This window comes from Argentina silus, assembly GCF_951799395.1.
Source record: "Argentina silus genome assembly, chromosome: 3".
Classification (NCBI taxonomy): Eukaryota; Metazoa; Chordata; class Actinopteri; order Argentiniformes; family Argentinidae; genus Argentina; species Argentina silus.
Genome location: NC_139657.1, coordinates 20,000,565 through 20,022,158, shown reverse-complemented (window position 1 = coordinate 20,022,158; position 21,594 = coordinate 20,000,565). Strand labels below are relative to the sequence as shown.

General features: G+C 47.7%; 1 protein-coding gene across 1 annotated transcript in view; it reads left to right on the top strand.

The window, feature by feature from the left end:
* LOC310802627 (filamin-C-like) overlaps positions 1–18,327 on the top strand; it is a 23,297-nt gene extending 4,970 nt beyond the window's left edge. Inside the window, exons 3-47 of the mRNA XM_083667099.1 lie at positions 96–193; positions 832–982; positions 1,062–1,180; positions 1,288–1,365; positions 1,477–1,639; positions 1,741–1,941; positions 2,111–2,230; positions 3,060–3,197; positions 3,433–3,559; positions 3,679–3,815; positions 3,935–4,128; positions 4,272–4,385; positions 4,474–4,617; positions 4,833–4,956; positions 5,168–5,328; positions 5,500–5,590; positions 5,709–5,878; positions 6,028–6,145; positions 6,277–6,539; positions 6,705–7,302; positions 7,716–7,889; positions 8,680–8,842; positions 9,003–9,331; positions 9,474–9,597; positions 9,727–9,883; positions 10,036–10,225; positions 10,349–10,372; positions 10,508–10,749; positions 10,912–11,011; positions 11,875–12,015; positions 12,136–12,264; positions 12,376–12,549; positions 12,729–12,893; positions 13,148–13,351; positions 13,478–13,630; positions 13,824–13,946; positions 14,146–14,400; positions 14,657–14,926; positions 15,061–15,198; positions 15,314–15,429; positions 15,960–16,092; positions 16,220–16,396; positions 16,621–16,839; positions 17,310–17,516; positions 17,685–18,327. Coding sequence (XP_083523225.1) covers positions 96–193; positions 832–982; positions 1,062–1,180; positions 1,288–1,365; positions 1,477–1,639; positions 1,741–1,941; positions 2,111–2,230; positions 3,060–3,197; positions 3,433–3,559; positions 3,679–3,815; positions 3,935–4,128; positions 4,272–4,385; positions 4,474–4,617; positions 4,833–4,956; positions 5,168–5,328; positions 5,500–5,590; positions 5,709–5,878; positions 6,028–6,145; positions 6,277–6,539; positions 6,705–7,302; positions 7,716–7,889; positions 8,680–8,842; positions 9,003–9,331; positions 9,474–9,597; positions 9,727–9,883; positions 10,036–10,225; positions 10,349–10,372; positions 10,508–10,749; positions 10,912–11,011; positions 11,875–12,015; positions 12,136–12,264; positions 12,376–12,549; positions 12,729–12,893; positions 13,148–13,351; positions 13,478–13,630; positions 13,824–13,946; positions 14,146–14,400; positions 14,657–14,926; positions 15,061–15,198; positions 15,314–15,429; positions 15,960–16,092; positions 16,220–16,396; positions 16,621–16,839; positions 17,310–17,516; positions 17,685–17,872 — 7,604 coding nt within the window. The 3' untranslated portion in view covers positions 17,873–18,327. The remainder of the gene's footprint in view (positions 1–95; positions 194–831; positions 983–1,061; positions 1,181–1,287; positions 1,366–1,476; positions 1,640–1,740; positions 1,942–2,110; positions 2,231–3,059; positions 3,198–3,432; positions 3,560–3,678; positions 3,816–3,934; positions 4,129–4,271; positions 4,386–4,473; positions 4,618–4,832; positions 4,957–5,167; positions 5,329–5,499; positions 5,591–5,708; positions 5,879–6,027; positions 6,146–6,276; positions 6,540–6,704; positions 7,303–7,715; positions 7,890–8,679; positions 8,843–9,002; positions 9,332–9,473; positions 9,598–9,726; positions 9,884–10,035; positions 10,226–10,348; positions 10,373–10,507; positions 10,750–10,911; positions 11,012–11,874; positions 12,016–12,135; positions 12,265–12,375; positions 12,550–12,728; positions 12,894–13,147; positions 13,352–13,477; positions 13,631–13,823; positions 13,947–14,145; positions 14,401–14,656; positions 14,927–15,060; positions 15,199–15,313; positions 15,430–15,959; positions 16,093–16,219; positions 16,397–16,620; positions 16,840–17,309; positions 17,517–17,684) is intronic.
* Positions 18,328–21,594: the final 3,267 nt, after the last annotated feature.

The window sequence follows — 21,594 nt, the reverse complement described above, 5'->3', positions numbered from 1 at the left end:
TATAGAGGATGCCGTTTTATCTTAATCCCAATCCCATTCTCTAAACCCTTGTGTGTCTCTCCCTTCCTCCTCTCCCCTTCCACCTCCACCTGTAGGTCTGTGCCCTGATTGGCAGGCCTGGGACCCCAACCAGCCTGTGGAGAATGCCAGAGAGGCCATGCAGCAAGCGGACGACTGGTTGGGTGTGCCTCAGGTAAGAAAGACTGTCACTCACACACAGACTTGCCTGTGCAGCCACACTAAGTGGAGATTGTGTGTGAATGACTGTATGTTCATACTGTAGTAATTGTGGGGGGTGTTAACGTGTTTCTCTGAGACACAGTGTGATGGCTATAAACTCCAGTGTGCAGGGCAGGCATTAGTGACATAGCATAGCATAGCGCCGGGTGTGTGTCATGGCTTCCCAGAGCCCTGTGGGCTGGATTCCTGCGGGGCTGTAAAGGAGGTGTAGGGAGTAGGCTGGCTCATGCTAAATCCCCTGGCTGGCTTATTGAGGGCATGGTCCTTCACCCTGCTGTCCTGGCGTTAAATATAGCCAGAGAGGAGGACAGCTTTACACTACGCTGTGATAGCTCAACAACCAACATGGCCGACGTGCAGAGAGGGGGAGAGTGGAGGAGAAAGGGACGTCAGAGGGAGGCCCTTCATATCTGTTGTCATTTTCAAACTCTTCTAAATTCACTTTAAATTCAAACACGGGTCATTATCAATGTTGTGCATGGAAAGTCACTTACTCCCCTCCTGATTGCTGAAGGACTATTCACAGAAAAGGCCAGAGAACAATACAATTGTGGTTGTATTAACCTTTTACCCCCTCTGCTTTTTGCCTAGGTGATTGCCCCTGAGGAGATAGTGGATCCTGATGTGGATGAGCATTCAGTCATGACCTACCTGTCCCAGTTCCCCAAGGCTAAGCTCAAGCCTGGAGCCCCTGTCAAAGCCAAACAGCTGTACCCCAACAAGGCCAAGGCTTACGGACCTGGTAGGTATACTGGAATAAAGGACCATTATGTATTGTTTTTCTATGCGTAGCCTTGAAACTAACTGTCTACCTTTCATAGGTATTGAGGCTCATGGCAACATGGTCCTAAAGCCAGCTGTGTTCACCGTGGAGACACTGGAGGCGGGTGGAGGCGAGGTCCTGGTGTATGTGGAGGATCCTGAGGGATACAAGGAGGAGGTGAGAGAGAGAGAGACCTGCCATTATGAACATGTCACAACAGCTAGCTTAGCTTAGCTGCTAATATAGGTCTGTATTGATCTCTCAAATGTTTGCCTTTCTTCCAGGCTAAAGTGGTGGCCAACAATGACAAGAATAGAACCTACACTGTCACCTACATGCCAAAGGTTGGGGGAGTCCACAAGGTAACCAACAAATACCTTCATAGTTCTCATCATCAAGATATACCAAAGCCATTGAATGGTAATGGTCTTCAAAGGATTCTTACCAATACTTTTTTACATGGTTTCCCCCAGGTGAAAGTGCTGTTTGCTGGACAGGACATTGACAAGAGCCCCTACACAGTGAACGTGGCTAAAGCCATGGGTGACCCTAACAAGGTGCATGCTAGAGGACCAGGCCTGGAGCCCACTGGCAACGTGGCCAACAAGCCCTCCTACTTTGACATCTACACTGCAGGTTAGCATGGTAGACTGACTGACCTAAGAGGTTACACCAGCCCAGATCAGTTAAAAATGCTCTCAAAACATAGGATGACAGCTTTGTCCCTTCCTGCATAGGTGCCGGTAACGGTGATGTGAGCGTGGTCATCGTGGACCCCAAGGGGAAGAAGGACACAGTGGAACTCCTCCTGGAGAACAAGGGTGACAGTGTTTTCCGCTGCACCTACCGTCCAATGCTGGAGGGCCCCCACACCATCCATGTCATGTTTGCAGGCCAGGAGATCCCAAAGAGCCCGTTTAACGTCAACATCGCAGAGGGTGAGCCAACTGTCAACTGTCACTACACTAATCACTGTTGTTGATTCTGTGTAGTTGCCTTGGTGATTTATCACTCCCAGTCCACAGTCAGTTGTCAGTCATCACTGTCCCTGGGCCAGCACATGACAACTAGAGGTTTGCTTAACCTCTTCCTGTCTATCATTTCTAGCACCGTCCACTGCCCTTCCCACTGGGCCCCCGATTCAGATAGGCAGCCCTCAGTCTGTTCGTCCTCCCTCCGGAGACAAGGGCAGGAAAGGGGCTCCTCCCCCCAAACCTGGCCGACCAAGTTAGTATGGTCCACTGATGGGTGGAGCCTATGCCCGTCATTGTGCTGACATGCTAGCAGCCGGGCCCCACCCCTTCTATGCCCCGCCCTGCCGTGCCCTGCACTATGCACCTGTATAAGCTTCCGATGACTGAGCCAACCCTGGGCCCCTTCAAGTGCCATGACATGTGCTGTGCTTGGGCGCTCGCTGCCTTGCCTTATGCCAGCTTGATATTATTGGAGACATGTTCAGAAAGAGAGATAGACAGTATGGTGAATGTCATACTGTGGTAGAGAACTGCAGATGTCAGAGAAGTTATCATAGTGATATTAGTGATAGTGTTCTGCCAAGATTGCATTGGTGAATGTTTCTGTGTCAAATGACTTTGCTTGCTCTGTTGCGTTGTTTTTGGGATTGCATTTTTAGTGCATTTTTCTATCAGTGAGAAAAAACTTTCTTCAAACTACATTGACTATATCCAAGTAAGCCATCAGCCCAATCTATATTATTTTGCCTGCAATCAACATTTCTGACCGAGTGACTTGAAATGTTGTTCGATAATGCCTCAGTTCGCTCAAATGCCTCCGTTTGTTTTTCATGCTGCAATCTTCCGTTCATGGTTTCCTATTTTTAAGTCTGTGTTCTGCATTAAGCATTATGCCATTGCAGACTTCATGTCAAGGTCCAAAGCTGTCTGTCTCTGCAGCTGTCTGTCTCTGCAGCTGTCTGCATATGACAGCCTACAGTATGTGAATGGAGCATCATGTCTATACTACTAATACTGCCCTCAGACAGCTCTCATTGGTCTTTTCTTTGTGTAACCCTCTCTTTACCCCCCTCTCTCTCCAGCCATCAATGCCAACGCCTGCAGGGCCACAGGCAGAGGCCTCCAGCCTAAGGGGGTGAGGGTGAAGGAGGTGGCAGACTTCAAAGTCTTCACCAAGGGCTCTGGCACTGGAGAGCTCATGGTCTCAGTTAAAGGACCAAGTGAGTCAGCAGCACTCCTCCTCCTCCTCCTTCTCTCTCTTTTCATCCTACCACACTCTGCTCTTTTATCTGTCTATTCTCTCTCTTAGATGTTCCCCCTACTTTCTCTCTATTTGAGTTGTTCATTTGTGTTGAGCTGCATATGTAGAGTAGCAGTACAGGTATCAGATACATGTATAGACTAAGGTACTTCTCTATAATGATAACATAATATGATATTATTTGATGCTCTCAGCTGGAGCAGAGGAGCCAGTGAAAGTGAAAGATGCTGGAGATGGAGTGTACGAGTGTGATTATTACCCCATCCAGTCTGGTAAATACACAGTCACCATCACCTGGGGAGGACAACCTATCCCACGCAGGTAAGACACCACTTCACACCCATCAGCAGCACCTAAACTCAACATACACTGTAGGCTAGAACTGTGTAGTAATAATTATGTGTGTGTGTGTGTGTGTGTGTGTGTGTGTGTGTGTGTAGCCCCTTTGAGGTGGAGGTGAGTGAGGAAGCAGGCCCACAGAAGGTGCGAGCATGGGGTCCCGGCCTGATTACAGGCATGGTGGGCAAGTCAGCTGACTTTGTGGTGGAGGCCATTGGCACTGAAGTGGGAACCTTGGGTGAGTTATGACCAGGGGCATAAAGCACAGGAGTTGTACCGGGGAGTCAATAGAGTGCTTGTGTGTCTAGTATGATGGAAGACAATTCTAAATGTATTTATTCTTACACCTCTCTCCAGGCTTCTCCATTGAAGGCCCGTCTCAGGCTAAGATTGAGTGTGACGATAAGGGTGATGGCTCCTGCGATGTTCGCTATTGGCCAACAGAGCCAGGTGACTATGCTGTTCATGTCATCTGTGATGACGAGGACATCAAGGACAGCCCCTTCATGGCCCACATCCTCCCAGCAGCCAATGATGTCTTCCCCGAAAAGGTAAGCACCGCCTACACCAGCTCTAGATTTTTATTATGATGCATGCACATGCACATGCAAATACGCAAACACACACACACACACACACACACACACACACACACACACACACACACATATTGAATTGTACTCTTCCTCTCCAGGTGAAAGCCTTTGGTCCAGGTCTGTCGCCCACTGGTGTCATTGTAAACAAACCAGCTGAGTTCACCATTGATGCCCGCGGGGCTGGAAAAGGCCATCTCAAGATCTATGCCCAGGTACGGAGAGAAATAGGAAACCCAACTCACATTGCTTATAATGCATTATAATGCAAACTAGTGTTGACAGTCCATCTTGTCCATTCAGGATGCAGAGGGTATTGCCATTGACATCAAGATCACTGAAAAAGGAGATGGCACCTTCCTGTGTGTGTACATTCCCACCAAGCCTATCAAACATACCATCATTGTCACCTGGGGAGATGTCAACGTCCCCAACAGCCCCTTCAGGGTAAGACAGTCTGTCGCTCTCTTTCTCTATCTGTCTGTCTGTCTCTATGTGTCACTGTCTGTCTCTGTCTCTCTCACTCCATTCTCTCTCTTACTATTTCACCCAGCTATATATCCACTAGATATAGATATAAATGGATATGGGAAAGTAGCAATAGCAATAGCTGTGTTTCAAGCACTGCCTATCTGTCTAAAGCACTGTGTTCTTCCATATAGGTGCTTGTTGGAGAGGGCTGCCACCCAGACAAAGTCAAGGTCTATGGACCTGGAGTGGAGAAGACGGGGCTGAAGGCCAACGAGCCTACCTACTTTACTGTGGACTGTGGCGAGGCTGGACAAGGTGAGTGGTGTGTGTGTGTGTGTGTGTGTTAGAGTGTGTGGGTGTGTATGAGTGAAGGGGAAAGAGCGACAGAGCGAGTGGGAACATAGAAGGCAAATAACTAGAAATGTCTAGCTCGTTGTAGGTTACATAGACACAGGGAGATATTGACACTGTGTATATTGTGTGTTGTTTGAAATGTGCATATCATTTAAATGACCATCTTCTCCAGGTGACATCAGCATTGGAATCAAGTGTGCCCCTGGTGTGGTGGGCCCTGCTGAGGCAGACATTGACTTTGACATCATCAAGAATGACAACGACACCTTCACTGTGAAGTACACTCCCCCTGGTGCAGGCCGCTACACCATCATGGTGCTGTTTGCTGACCATGTAAGACCACACTTGGCCTGGGTTCTTGGCTAGAGAGTAGTATTTTACTGGATTGTATGCAGCTTAGCGTATCAGTACTTTTAGTAATGCCTTAATGCCATGTTCAGTCCTTAGGTGTGAAGATATTAAGGAGTGTGGCAGTTAGAAATAACTCAAAAGTTTGTGTTACAGGAAATTCCCGTCAGTCCATTCAGAGTGAAGGTGGATCCTTCCCATGATGCAGGCAAGGTGAGGGCCGAGGGCCCTGGACTCAACAAGACAGGTGAGAGCACCATGCCACATCACTGTCTCAGATGCAGATGACCATGAACACATTTTGATTTAGAAACAAACATGATAGGTCAGAGGTTCAGGGATTGATATGAGACTGTGTCTCACAGGTGTGGAGGTCGGCACTCCAACCCACTTCACCATCTACACCAAGGGAGCGGGCAAGGCCAAACCTGAGGTCCTGTTCACAGCAACAGCCAAGGGAGAGGCGGTACGGGACTTTGAGATCATCGACAACCACGACTACTCCTACACTGTCAAGTACACTGCTATTCAACAGGTGGGTTTTTGATTGGAGACAGCATCTTAATTTATGTTTAGGTCCCCCGATTCCACGAATCAAGATGACTACTATCTACTTTCATATTTGTCCTCTCTCAATCCTTCTACGATTACATCTTTTCCCCTCTGTCTCACTCTCTCTGTCAGGGTACCATGACTATCTCAGTCACCTATGGTGGCGACCCCATTCCCAAGAGCCCCTTCACCATCACAGTGGCCCATCAATTGGATCTGGGCAAGGTCAAAGTGGAAGGACTGGACAACAGTAAGTTCTAAACATAATACTCCACAGTACACTGCAATAGAAAGACAATAGGGATAGTCAACGTTTGAAAGAGTATTGTTAGAAATGATGAGTGAGATGATTGAAGTGTTCATGTGTGGTTGTTCCTGCAGAGGTGGAGGTTGGGAAGGACCAGGAGTTCACAGTCAACACCAAGGGAGCCGGAGGTCAGGGTGAGGTGGGCGTGAAGATGACCTCGCCCTCTGGCCGACCAATCCCATGCAAGCTGGAGTCAGATGCAGCCAATGGAACTCACTGTGTGAAGTACATCCCCCCAGAGGAGGGGCCCTACAAGGTGGACGTCAGCTATGATGCCAACCCCGTCCCTGGAAGCCCCTTCGCTGTGGAGGGGGTCATGCCTGCTGATCCCTCAAAGGTAAATAACCCTACAAATGAACCCTAGTAGTTTTACTGAGCTCAGTTGAAGTGTGAGGTTCATGGTAAGAAAGAAAAAGTTAACTTACTGTTAGCTACTCCCAATTGTAATCTTTAATGAGTCTGAGTGATATAACAACATATTTGGCCATCATGTCTGCTTCAGGTACGTGCCTATGGCCCAGGTCTGCAGGGTGGCATTGTGGGTAAGCCAGCTCCTTTCGCCATCGACACCAAAGGTGCGGGCGCCGGTGGGCTGGGTCTGACTGTGGAGGGGCCGTGCGAGGCCAAGATTGAATGCCAGGACAATGGTGATGGCACATGCTCAGTGAACTACCTGCCCACGGAGGCTGGCGAGTATGCCATCAACATCCTGTTTGGAGAGCAGCACATCCCGGGGTCTCCCTTCAAGGCAGCGGTGCGACCCGCCTTCGACCCCAGCAAGGTGACAGCCAGTGGGCCCGGCCTGGAGAAGGCCAAGGCTGGGGAACCAGCCACCTTCACAGTGGACTGTACCAGGGCGGGAGAGGCAGAGCTCACCATCGAGATTGTGTCTGAGTCCAGGGCTCAGGCCGAGGTACACATCCAGAAGATCTCCGAGGGGACCTTCTCTGTCACCTACATCCCTCCCTTCCATGGTACACACACCATCAGCATCAAGTACGGGGGTCACATGGTGCCCAAGTTCCCCACTGTCATCCAGGTGGAGCCAGCTGTGGACACCAGTGGGGTACATGTCTACGGGCCAGGAGTGGAGCCCAGAGGTAAGGCTACAGTACATAGATCTGGAGTGGTCCATATCTATAGGCATATTGCAGTATAGGTTATGGCTAATGCTAGGCTACTATAGCTAAAGGCTACTAAACCTTACTGGCAAAGGCTACTATAGCTAAAGGCTACTAAACCTTACTGGCAAAGGCTACTATAGCTAAAGGCTACTAAACCTTGCTGGCAAAGGCTACTATAGCTAAAGGCTACTAAACCTTACTGACAAAGGCTACTATAGCTAAAGGCTACTAAACCTTACTGACAAAGGCTACTATAGCTAAAGGCTAGTAAACCTTACTGACAAAGGCTACTATAGCTAAAGGCTACTACAGTAACCTTAGAGGAAAAGGCTACTATAGCTAACACTAAAAACAGCTAATAGTTGCGCTATGGTTGTCTGTATCTTCAGGGGTCCTCAGGGAGGTCACCACCCACTTCATTGTGGACGCCCGTGCCCAGACCAAGAGTGGTGGGAGCCATGTGAAGGCCCGCATCATCAACCCCTCAGGCACCAACACGGATGCCTACATCACAGACAAGGGAGACGGCACCTACAGAGTGGAGTACACTGCCTTTGAGGATGGTAAGAACCCATAGAAAAAAGAGAGCTTTCACTTGTTCTTTTATTGAGTTCAACCACGTTGATTCAGTTAGTGAAAGTATTATAGAATGGAGAGAGAGGATTCTAATGCAGATGTGAATTACTTTGAAATATGTATTCCATGTCAAAACATTGAAAGTATAGACAAATCTAAAGTAGTAGAAGATGGAATCAAAGCGTTTTGGTTGACAGAAAGAGAGAGGGAGAGAGAGAGAGAGAGAGAGAGAGAGGATTAGCAACAGGTGGCTGAGGTCCATTTGGGATGATATGAGAGAGAGGGGGTACAAATACAGAATGATGTAGTAGACAAGTGATCTGGGGGCTTAGAGCAGGGAGGCAGAGGGGGCTTTTAAAAATAGATGTTGTGCTGGAACAGAAGCTCTTAAACAGGGAGGTATGTGTGCTGTGGGCCGCTCACATACAGGGGAGCTAAGAGATCAGAGCAGTGCCCCTGCCATCAGATGTGTTCTAATATTATACCACTGGGCTGGGAATGCACTGATACACTGAGAGAGAGAGCTCTGTCGAGAAAATGTCATTGTAGAACAACAAATGAGGAACAGATGTATTCCTCTTGAAAAATAGAAAGGCTCTGACTTCGTTCAAGTAGCAATGAAAGCATCTTGTCTTGCATCATGTCATGTGTCTACTTGTATTGAGAGCATACAGGTAGAGAAACACTTTAAAGGGGTAGTTCACCCAACCCTAACCCTAACCCTAACCCTAACCCAAATTGCAGTTACTGAGACTCTCTTATGTCTATGGTCCCCAGGTGTGCATCTGATTGAGGTGCTGTATGATGACGTGGCTGTCCCCAAGAGTCCTTTCCGAGTGTCAGTGGTGGAGGGCTGTGATCCCACACGTGTCCGGGCCTACGGGCCTGGACTGGAGGGAGGACTCACCAACAAACCCAACTGCTTCACTGTGGAGACCAGGTAGGATCATCATATAGAAATCCAAATGCCACTTAGCAGATGACAGATGACAACCTCAATTATCCTCAAATGATTGGATTTTGGATGATCCAAGATTTTCTTATGTTGTATTATGGAGATTAACTAGGATGTTGACATTTGTTTTGACTGTGTCTGTTAGGGGGGCTGGTACCGGAGGTCTGGGCCTGACCATTGAGGGGGCGTCAGAGGCTAAGATGACCTGTAAGGATAACAAAGATGGCAGCTGCAGTGTAGAGTACGTCCCCTTCACCCCTGGACAATACGATGTCAATATCAACTTCGGAGGACACCCCATCCCCGGCAGTCCCTTCCGTGTGCCCGTCAGAGATGTGGTGGACCCCAGTAAGGTGAAGTGTTCAGGCCCAGGGCTGGGCAACGGAGTGAGAGCTCATGTCCCTCAGACATTCACTGTGGATAGCAGCCAGGCAGGACAGGCCCCACTGGAAGTGAAGCTCAATGGACCCACAGGTGAGAGGGGCTAAGATGGCATACACGCACACGCACACATACAGGCACAGGCACACTCAGATGCACACTCAGACGCACACACACACACACACACACACACACACACACACACACTTATTTGATTATAACATTATCTTCAAAGGTGCTGTTGAGCCAGTCAGTGTTAAGAACAACGGTGATGGAACACACACTGTTAACTACACCCCAGCCCAGGACGGCCCTTACACAGTGTCTGTCAAATATGCAGAAGAGGAGGTCCCCCGCAGGTGAGACCTAGAATTACCTTTACATTCACCACTCACTTACTTTTTTGTGGGCATTTAACACATTTCTATTATGTTTTCTTCTTCTTCCTGTTCACTTTTTCATTTCTATTTGCATCTTTTCCTTTGCAGCCCATTCAAGGTCAGGTCTCTGCCCGGGCATGATGCCAGTAAGGTGCGTGCCAGTGGTCCTGGTCTGGACACCAAAGGTGTGCCCGCCAGCCTGCCTGTGGAGTTTACTATCGATGCCCGCGACGCAGGAGAAGGACTGCTCACTGTGCAGATACTGGTAGGTTCAACTGCCTCTCCAGACAGGAAATAATTGATCTCTCAAGCTATTTCAACCACTGTCGTTTATTTATTTTCTTAAAAATGTCTATTTTAGTAGTCCTTTTTTCACCTTCACATCCACATATTCACATGACATATCTGCCCCTATAGGATCCTGAAGGCAAGCCAAAGAAGGCCACCATTCAGGACAACAAAGATGGCACCTACACTGTGTCCTATGTACCAGACACCACAGGCCCATACACCATCACTATCAAGTACGGAGGTGATGAGATCCCCTACTCACCCTACCGCATCCAATCTGTGCCCACTGGGGATGCCAGCAAGTGTCTGCTCACAGGTATGTATAGTGTATGAGGAAACCCTGCTGGATTGCATGCATGTGTTCCAACTGAAACATACATATGGAAATCAAATTTGAGTCGATTTTCTTTGTAGCTTGATGATTTTTCTTTATTTTCAGTGTCTATTGGAGGACATAGCTTTGGTGAGTAACTGGACAGTAGCTCTGCTTTCTTTTATAATGATTTAGAAATACAACCAGGATTCACAGGTGTACAGTAGCAATGTGCAGATGACAGATCTTTCTAAACTTCTCTCCTCCCCTTCTTTTGTCCCTTAGCAAACCTAGCCAGCCTTCAGGCCTCAGAGGAGACCGTCATCACTGTGGACGCAAAGGCTGCTGGGAAGGGCAAGGTAACCTGCAAGGTGTTGACTCCCGAGGGGTCGGAGCTGGACATGGACGTGGTGGAGAACCGGGACGGCACCTTCGACATCTACTACACGGCCCCTGAACCCGGCAAATACGTTATCACCATCCGCTTTGGAGGAAAGCACATCCCCAAGAGCCCCTTCCATGTTGTGGTGAGGCATAATATTAATATAATATTGATAGATGATATGATCAATATGTTGTGTTGATGTTAGATGTATATGTTGACTGTATGTGGGTGGATGTATGGTAGTTCATTCTGTGTAGAGATTATATATCTATAGACCATTATTTCCCTCCCTTTACCCTAATAGGCTACAAAGGAGCCTGTTGTCCCCAGAGACAGCATGGATCCCATGTTTCGCCCTCTCAACCTGGTCATCCCCTTCACCATGCAGCAGGGAGAGATAACAGGTAGGCTGTTGTCCTCTGCACACACACACACACTCTCTCATTGATTCAGGCATAGTGACTGTTACGCCCAAACCCCCTGGTGGTAGGGGACCGCCGGCGCAACACAGGACAGTGAGAGCATGAACGAAGGAGACCAGTGACAACCAAAAGTCTGTTCAATAATAATTTATTTGCAGCAGCACGGGACACAGAGAACGAGACACAACATAGACCCAACCCCCTGAGCTATGCAGCGACGACTAAAGGAAAAACCCCAGGAAAAAAACTAAATCTAAACTTATAACTCAAAAACAACCCCAAGGCTAACCCCCTAAACTAATCCCCATGACCGGCGCCGAAGCACCTAAACAAAACAATACAAGGGTTAGTGTCGCCGCTCTCTGATGTACTAATACAAGGGGTACCCTATGTGTGTGCAGGACAAGATGTAAACCTGCAGGTTTGTAACTAATTACCCTACCTCTCGAACTCTGTGCCCGGCTGAAAAAAGAAGAGAAAAAAAACAAGGTTAACAAAAGGTAAACAAACTGAAAACTCAGGAACATAAACTACATCCTAAACAAAGTATCAAAAAACAAAAGGCGAGCTGCCACCTCTCTAACTTAACCAAATCAAATGAGGACTGCCACTCCTCTTAAGGAACCAAACAAAATAACTTAAATAGGGTGTGGTGTGAGTTAATTGATGGACAAATGAAGACTTGATTGATGGATCCCAGCTGCCAGGCATTCCCACTGATTCACCTGACAAGAGGGACCTGCTGGAACACAAGAGAGAGAACACAAACAAACAAAACACCCCAGGTCTAACAGAAAAAGACCTCTCCACCCGTAACAGTGACATTCTATTGTTATGTTTTCCAGGTGAGGTGCGCATGCCCTCGGGTAAGACGGCCCGCCCCCACATCACTGACAACAAAGATGGAACCATTACAGTCAAGTTCCACCCCACAGAGAAGGGCCTGCACGAGATGGACATCAAATATGAAGGCAACCACATCCCAGGTACGGTTTTGTTAAAAAATAAACCCTCTATGAGCTTGACATTAAGTCTATAGGCTCTATAAACAAATGGGAATGGCCAGTCATATCTAATGGTCTCCCTTCATGATCTCCCCCATACAGGAAGCCCTCTCCAGTTCTACGTGGACGCCATAAACAGTGGGATGGTGACCGCTTATGGTCCAGGCCTGTGTCACGGCACGGTCAACAAGAATGCTACCTTCACTGTGGTCACCAAGAACGCTGGAGAAGGTAACTCTCACTATTCCTCCAATTCTTCCTATTCACGTCATGAATTAGACATCATACTGCTATTCAAATCCTATTCAAACAGCTGAGCATAATCACTAAACCCCCCCTCAGGCGGTCTGTCCCTGGCTGTGGAGGGTCCCTCCAAGGCAGAGATCACCTGTAAGGACAACAAGGACGGTACCTGCACCGTGTCCTACCTGCCCTCTGCTCCTGGAGACTACAACATCATTGTCAAGTTTGACAACAAACATATCCCCGGCAGCCCCTTCACTGCTAAGATTACTGGTGAGTGAACTACCTCTCCCAGAGTGCTGTGGCATCCTCATAGTCAGTCCCTGTTGAACAGAGCTCTACTGTACGGTGACAATGCCACTAATATCACTTGCTATATCACTGAATCATGTCGGTTTTAGGGCTCAAAGAGATTTATTAAACGGTTTTGTGGATATTCTCTCTGTGCTCAGGTGATGACTCCATCACAAGGACCTCTCAGCTGAACGTCGGCACTGCAGCGGACGTGTCACTGAAGATCACAGAGTCAGACCTGAGCTTGCTGACCGCCAGCATCAGAGCTCCCTCTGGCAACGAGGAGCCATGCCTGCTCAAGAGGCTGCCCAACCGACACATTGGTGAGATACTCATTCACTTGGCCTTTGAGTCACATACCAAAACATCGGCCATCAGAGAAATGGTTTAGTTACTTTACCTTGAATCAAAGCACTATTTATAATGTATCCTGGAGTTGAAAAAAGTCACATCTTAAATTTAGAGTTGATAGATATAGCCTTGCAGAACAATACTAATTTAATTATACTCTCCGAAACAATACCAGTTTTCTTCCTTTTATTTTCTGTGTATTCACTCTTCTCCATTGCTCCAACAGGTATCTCCTTCACTCCTAAGGAGGTTGGGGAGCATGAGGTGAGTGTGAGGAAGAGTGGGAAGCATGTGACCAACAGTCCCTTCAAGATCATGGTGGGCCAGTCAGAGATCGGAGAGGCCAGCAGGGTCAAGGCCTTTGGTAAAGGCTTGGTGGAGGCACATACGTTTGAAATGGCCGAATTCTTTGTGGACACTAGGAACGCAGGTAAGAATAGGAGCTAGTATCTGGCATGTTGACATGATGTTCTTATATTAGCTTCTGCATACAGATCTACATACACACATTCCCTTTACACCTATCTCTCTCTCTCTCTTTCCCTATCTCTCTCAGGTTATGGAGGTCTAGGGTTGTCAATCGAGGGTCCGAGTAAAGTGGATATCAACTGTGAGGATATGGAGGATGGGACGTGCAGGGTGACTTACTGCCCCACTGAGCCAGGCAACTATCTCATCAACATCAAGTTTGCCGACAAGCACATCCCAGGTCAGTCTCACCTCACTGTTGAACATTGGAAATATGGTTAAATTAATTTGAGTGACATTCTTTTTTTGAGACTTGTCTTGTGTATTGAGACTTGTGATAATGCACATAGAATAAATTTGGACTTTAATTAGTAATGCCCCAATTAGAAGACTTCAGTGGGCCTCTCTGATTGGTTGATGTTCTTTCTCTCTAGGAAGTCCTTTCACAGTGAAGATGACAGGAGAAGGAAGGATGAAGGAGAGCATCACCAGGAAGAGACAGGCCTCATCCATTGCCTCTGTAGGCAGCACCTGTGGCCTTAACCTCAAAATCCCAGGTGAGCACAACGGTCAAGTGTGGTCATAAACAGTGGTCAAGTGTGGTCACAAACACAATCAGAGTAGTCACCCACCACAGCCATAAAGTACTACAGTTGAAATACTAAGGCTGAAGTACCTTTTATTAGTATGGTAACATTTTCCACAAACAATGATTATATCTCAATCATGAACCCTTATGGTTTCTTCTCCCTATAGGAAACTGGTTCCAGATGGTGTCAGCTCAAGAGAGACTGACCCGAACATTCACACGCAGCAGCCACACATACACGCGCACAGAGCGCACCGAGATCAGCAAGACACGGGGCGGAGAAACCAAGAGGGAGGTGCGCGTGGAGGAGAGCACCCAGATGGGGGGAGGAGGAAGCCCCTTCAGAGATGTGTTTGGAGAGTTCCTGGGTAGAGAGAGCCTCAGCAGCTTCGCTGGGATACCAGCTATCCCCAAACAAGACGGTGAGACTCAATGACAGAGACACAATAGTGGTTATTGGTCATATCCTCCCTATATTTTATCTCTTCTTTTCTATTTATGCTCATAACTGTTTCATTATTACGTATATCTACACACCCTAAAAACTGTTGTATATGTTTATATACAGTATGTTTGCTGTGTATTTGACCTCAACTGACCTGGTTCAATAAAGATGTATTGAATTAATCAATGAAAAAAATCCTCCCCCCTATCCATCCCCTCCCCCCCCATCACCAGGTGAGGCAGGCGCCGGGCCGATGACGGCCCAGGTGACCAGTCCCGGGGGCAAGACTGAGGACGCCGAAATCGTGGATGGAGGGGACAGCACCTACAGCGTACGCTTCGTCCCCCAGGAGATGGGCCCCCACACGGTCAATGTCAAGTACAGTGGCCAGCATGTCCCCGGGAGCCCCTTCCAGTTCACTGTGGGACCCCTGGGCGAGGGAGGCTCCCACAAGGTCCGAGCCGGAGGCACGGGTCTGGAGAGAGGAGTGGCGGGAGCCCCCAGTACGTTTTATTCATTTATGTACCTATTTACCTTCATTATAAACGTTGTTTACCACTATAAATGATGCATTCATCGTGTACCATTACTGTATGATCCAGGTGCTAATGTGTGTGTTTCTCTTTCCTCTCCATAGCTGAGTTCAGTATCTGGACTAGGGAGGCGGGTGCAGGAGGCCTGTCCATCGCAGTGGAGGGCCCCAGCAAGGCTGAGATCACCTTTGAGGACAGGAAGGACGGCTCCTGTGGGGTGTCCTATATTGTCCAGGAGCCAGGTGAGACCCAGATTATTAGGACTACACTCTCTCTCCTGCAAACAGCTGTGATGATAATCTATTCATGCCTACATACTAAGTTTTTTGTCACCATATTATACCTGTGTTTCCGCAGGTGACTATGAAGTGTCAATCAAGTTCAACAATGAGCACATCCCTGATAGTCCCTTCATTGTACCTATCGCTACACTGTCTGATGAGGCACGCAGACTCACAGTCACAAGCCTGCAGGTAAGAGAACACACACACATACACACAGGGACATATTATATTTAATTGTTGTTTGTTTGGTGGTCAGGGCTGCGCCATAGTTTGATTTGTCCTTGAAGTGTAACTGGAGGAGTTTGTTGTGGCAGTATCCAAGGCCGTAATGTTGTTGATGTTGTTAAGTGGCAAGTGAGTGAATGAGTGAGTGAGTGAGTGAGGAGGATTAACTGTTCTTAGGGCCTCTGCAGGGTTTTATGGTAGCTGGCTGGTCTGTGTGTTCAAGTGACCACAGGCCTGAGGTATTACTGCCCTGTCCACCTTGACTGACAGGACGACTCATCTCTCCTGCTGGGGCACAAACAATAAACAGCGCACTATGAACTTTGACCTTCTCTCCCTCTCACACTCATCCTGAGAATCTCTCAGTCTATTCATATACATAATGAGTCACAGTGGCACATGCACGCACGCACGCACACACACACACACACACACACACCACCTAACAATACCCTCTCAGTCGTGACCCTACTCTCTCTCTCTCTCTCCCTCAGGAGAAGGATTTGAAGGTGAACCAGGAGGCGTCCTTTGCAGTGCAGCGTAACGGAGCGCAGGGTGTAATCGACGCCAAAGTCAACACCCCTTCTGGCTCGGCTGAGGAGTGCTATGTCACTGAGCTGGACAGTGGTAAGCTAATCCTACATCCAAACACTATAGCCCATACTCTTAATACTTGATATTCCCCCTCCATACAAACATGGAATTCCAAAACATTTTATTCATACTTGATAACCCCCTTCTCTTCTGTTCCTAGATAAGAATGCGATCCGCTTCATTCCACGGGAGAACGGCGTGCACTCTATTGATGTCAGGTTTAACGGGAGCCACATCCCTGGCAGCCCCTTCAATGTGCGTGTGGGGGCTCCTGGACAGGCTGGGGACCCGGGCATGGTGACAGCATACGGGCCTGGACTGGAGGGAGGATCAACAGGTAACTAATAGCTATACAGTATACAGATATATACATACAGATATAAAGTGCATACAGATATACTGCACAGTACACCCACTCCCTATTGTGTTTGACGCAGCTGGTCTGAATTGACCATAGATCATATTATTTAGAAAATACTTGTTGTATCAAAAAGTGTTGTATACCTCCTTTAATATTCTGTGAATACCCAGTCCCTTCACCATCTTTTGTCCTCTTCATAGGCGTCCCCTCAGATTTTGTGGTCAATACCTGTAATGCGGGCTCAGCGGCTCTGTCAGTCAACATCGACGGCCCCTCCAAGGTTAAGATGGACTGTTCCGAGTGTCCCGAGGGCTACAAGGTCACCTACACTCCAATGGCCCCCGGCAACTATCTCATCACCATCAAATATGGCGGACCACAGCACATAGTGGGCAGCCCCTTCAAAGCCAAAGTCACAGGTGCGTTGGTTTGTTTATGTGTTTGTTTGTATGTGTGTGTGGAGCATATCCCTTTGATCCTGATATTAAAGATAATTTTGTTATGAAAAAAGTGCGCCCCGACACACTGTGCGAGTCTGAAAAGATAAAAGTTTCCTAAATATTATGTAACAACACAATGCTGACGGCTGGGTGCACGCCAAATATAGACAAAATATAGATACTGTGTACTCTCTTTCTCACAAGAATCCCTCAGAGCATCGGTACTCGGGTTGGGGGGGGGGGGGTAGCCTACAGGTGTAGGGAGCTGGGCTGAGTAGACACCACTGCACCTCACTCTTCAAAAACATCTTGGGTTATGTAATGTCTGGGCTGGGTGAGTCATGACGCTGCGGCTCTTCTGTAACATCTCTCTCTCTCTCTCTCTCTCTCTCTCTCTCTCTCTCTCTCTCTCTCTCTCTCTCTCATATATATATATATATATATCACAGGCACGCGTCTGTCAGGGGGACACAGCCTGCACGAGACCTCCTCTGTCCTGGTCGAGACCGTCACCAAGACTTCCAAGGTGGCCGGGGCGTACAGCTCCTCGTCAAAGCTGTCCTCCGACGCCAGCAAGGTGGTGTGTCGAGGGGCGGGGCTATCCAAGGCCCTGGTGGGCCAGAAGAACACCTTCAGTGTGGATTGCAGCAAAGCAGGTGAGATAGCTACAGACACAGATACACACACGCATCTCATACACACACAGGTGCACACACACACACACATGTTTCATACACACACACACACACACACACACACAAATACACACACACACATATATACCTACCTATAGGGCCATTACTGACTGTCTGTCCCTCTTCCAGGTACCAACATGCTAATGGTGGGAGTGCACGGCCCCCGGACCCCCTGTGAGGAGGTGTATGTCAAACACATGGGCAACAAGCTGTACAACGTCACCTATACCATCAATGACAAGGGCAACTACACCGTCATCGTCAAATGGGGGGACGACAACGTCCCCGGGAGCCCCTACAAAGTGTCTGTGCCCTGAACGAACTTCGCCACGCGCACACACACAACCCTACCAAAACAGCCCCCTACACCTCCCAAAACACCGCCCATAATGCCCTGCTACGCTGCTCTGCACTCCCCAGTGGACTACTGTAGACCCCTCTCCCAAATGCACTAAAATGCAAGGACTTTTTTCTCTCCATATAGCAAAAAGATGATTTCAACTTTATATAGATTGTGCCAAAGTTTTGTATTAACTCTTGACTGTTTAGCGCAAGTTCTTCTGGCGTAGACGTGTTCCATGTCATGTTGGTCAAGAATTTTCATTGGTCCAAGACCCTCCCTGTTGGTGTAGCAATGAATGGCTTAATGTGTGAATGTTAAAAACAGAGAATTTGCAATTAAACAGTATTAAAGTGTGATATATTATATGGTTTTGTATGCTTAAAAAAAGAGAAAATGTTTTTTTTGTTATATTAACCTATTTTTGGTAAGTCTTTGCAGACCTAATAAAGATTTAATTGCTTACTTGCCAGAGGACAGGTGGATTTATTTCCTATGGCTTTTGATTGTGATAAAGATTTGGTCGAAAATACACTTCACATGCCAGTTTATATAACAATATGTTCTTCCATTTCTGGAGTATATTTGGTATTATTACGCTATATCATCACATAGTGATATTCTGCTCCCTACTGGAACTGATTCTCTAACATCCTTACTCCATAAATGATTACCGGTAAGTCTCACTATCATGGCATATGAATACCATGTGTTACGAACTCTACTAGCCAGCCACCTGTTAACGCTACGCTCACCTAGTCTAGAGGACTACGACTGCCTAGTAGTTTCATAAACTAGCCTACGTGTGTTTTGACTTGAGTCGTAAGAGTATGCAAACTGTGTTGAATGTGATGTGACCTGGGGAGGCAACTGGCTCATCAGGATCCAGGCAAACTCTGTCAAGACTCCGCAGTCGGCCAGCCCAAGCGGATGATGGTTGTTCACGGGGTAGCCTCGCGTAGCCATACCTCCCAAATCGCGTTGTTCTCATGCCTTTTCCATCGATTACCCCCAGGCTTAACTGGTCTCAACAAGGTTATTTATGGGGTGAAAATGATAATACGTAACATGCAAAAGAATCCCAAAGTTAAACCAGCTTAAGATACGAGTCCAGGTGTGGAGTGTGACATGTGAACTGTCAACTGCGCTCTATATCCATCTAGCCTAACACATGGAAATCATTCTTGAAGCAGTTAAGACAAATTTGTACTTCTCAGGATACAGTCACAAGGTGGCAGTAGAGTCTCACAGACTCACCCTGCTGCCCATGGGTCTGCATAACAACACAAAATAGAGCCTCAATTCCTTTTAGTGCAGATTAGCCACAGTCTATTCAACACAGGGGGTCCAAGGAGTGAAAACCAAACAGATCTATTTCCATTGTATGTGCAATTACTCCCGCCGGAACAGTGATAGAGCATGTTGTGTCCCACAAGTGGGTGTTGCTTCAGTCTCTTTCTGGAAATATGGGTGCTGGAGTACAGCTCAAACAGACAGGGGATAATTAAAGCCTTACCATGGCACAGGGCTGTGTGTTCCCTCATACCCACACAGGCAAACATCTCTGTGGTCTGTAGTTGAGTTGATTCACTGCTAGCAGCTCCAGACTCCCATAGTGAGTCAGCCAGCCTCCACTAGCATCCACTCCTCACAGAGAGGAGCCTATAATTAGGCGCTAATTTTCTGTGGTTCTCCAGTGACAAGCCGAATGCCGAGCGATGAGCGAGCGTGTGATGAACGGTGGCGGTTTACACCTTCGGACCATCTGGCTGAGGGGCTGGCTGTGCCGGCTGACGTTGACCAGACCGGTGCCCACCCACGTCAACCTGTTCCGTCCCCTCCTGTCCTGTCCCTCGGACTGGGACGGAGGCGTCTGTCCACCACAACATGTTTATCTTCCCTCCTGCCAAGTGAGTCATGGATGGCCCTATGCAAGATACCAGCCTCAAAACACACACACACACACACACACACACACACACACACACACACACACACACACACACACACACACACACACACACACACACACACACACACACACTCTCTTGGATGTGGCCATCAACCATGACTAGTTGTTTCTTCACCCAGATCCCAAGACCGATTCTGATTGCCTTGGCAGGGTATTACATACCCTGAACTCTATTCAAAAACATCCATAAATGTTTTATCAGGATAAATGGGCGGGGGGTTATTAATACAGTTCTTAGAGGGGAGTCAATGGGGGGACGGGTGGGAGGGGGTTGCTAGGGAGATGAGAATATTTCTCTCTCTCTCTCTCTCACTTTCTTTCACACATGCTGTACACACGCACGCACGCACACACACACACACACACACACACACACACACACACACACACACACACACACACACACACACACACACACACACACACACACACACACACACACTCTGGATTATTCTCCCTGTGGACATGCCCTGCAACCCTCTGAAGTCATACTCTTTGTGCAAATCTCATTCTATCCCCCCCCCCCCCCCCCCCCTCTCTCTCTCTCACAGTCAGACTCAGCCTCCTCTGACCTACATCTGATCTCCAAGATAGACCTGGGGGACCTGATGAGCTCCCTGAGGCAGATGCAACTCTGTTATAAATGGATGAATGATCAAATAAACAAATAAACAAACACAATTATGAATGAATGCATGCATGGATGAATGGATGGATGGTTGACGGATAGATTAAATGATTTGGGTTTGTATGATTTCCCTCTCACCTTTGACCCAAATATTTCTCTCAACACAGTGTTGTGTAAGAATAAGGAATGAAGAGTTATACTATAACTTCATTCTCAAGGCAGTTGATTTATTCCATGTTGATTCCTGAATTCTTCAAATCATACTGTAACACTGTGAAAAGATGTTACAGCCTTGAGGCAGATCCATTCCTAGATGTTGCTTCTGGTAGCACAAATGCACAATGGCATGCTGTCTGTGGATGTTATTGGACAGCTTAAGATGGTGGGACGATCTTAACAAGGGTAAGCTCCATTCATCTCTCAGAGCTGGACAGATCACATCTCTCCTCCTCAGGATGGACATCCACTTGGGACCACTGAAAGGTAGGTTGCCGCCTTGCGCTGTGTACATTCACCAGCATGCTCTGTTTTATTCATACAGAACAAAAATGAAATATTCATATCTGTGGATTGTTAGTATGCCTCCTCATGTGTCTCCAACTCCTGTGTACACGGATCCTGATTAAGAATCAGTTGGACTTTGAGCGCTGGCTTTGAATTGGCTCCCTTTGAGGAGTGTAAAAACAATGCAAATAGTATGAGGCCCACTGGGCTCCTACCAGATTGTGTTCATGCGGCATGCAAATGCATGAAGCATGAAGCCAGTGTGTAGCCTCTTACACCAGAGCGGGCTGGTTGCTGAACATGCAGGCATACAGGGGAGGGATAAGGAGGAGTCCCTGTAGAGTGGAGGTGAGCATCAGACGCTACATGCATGCCAAAGATCATGATGAAGCTTATGTTTGCACACTCTTGACAGCATCCCTTACATGAAAGGACAAGCCATGATGAGAAATGGTTTTGCTGCTGTAGGTGAGCGACACTAATAACTCCGGGCATGGAAAAAAATGGTAAGGGAATAGCTCTCCGTTTTGCATGAGTTAGCTCCTATTATAATCCTTTAGCTCCAGCAGGGGCACATTAGGGATAAAGGCCCAGT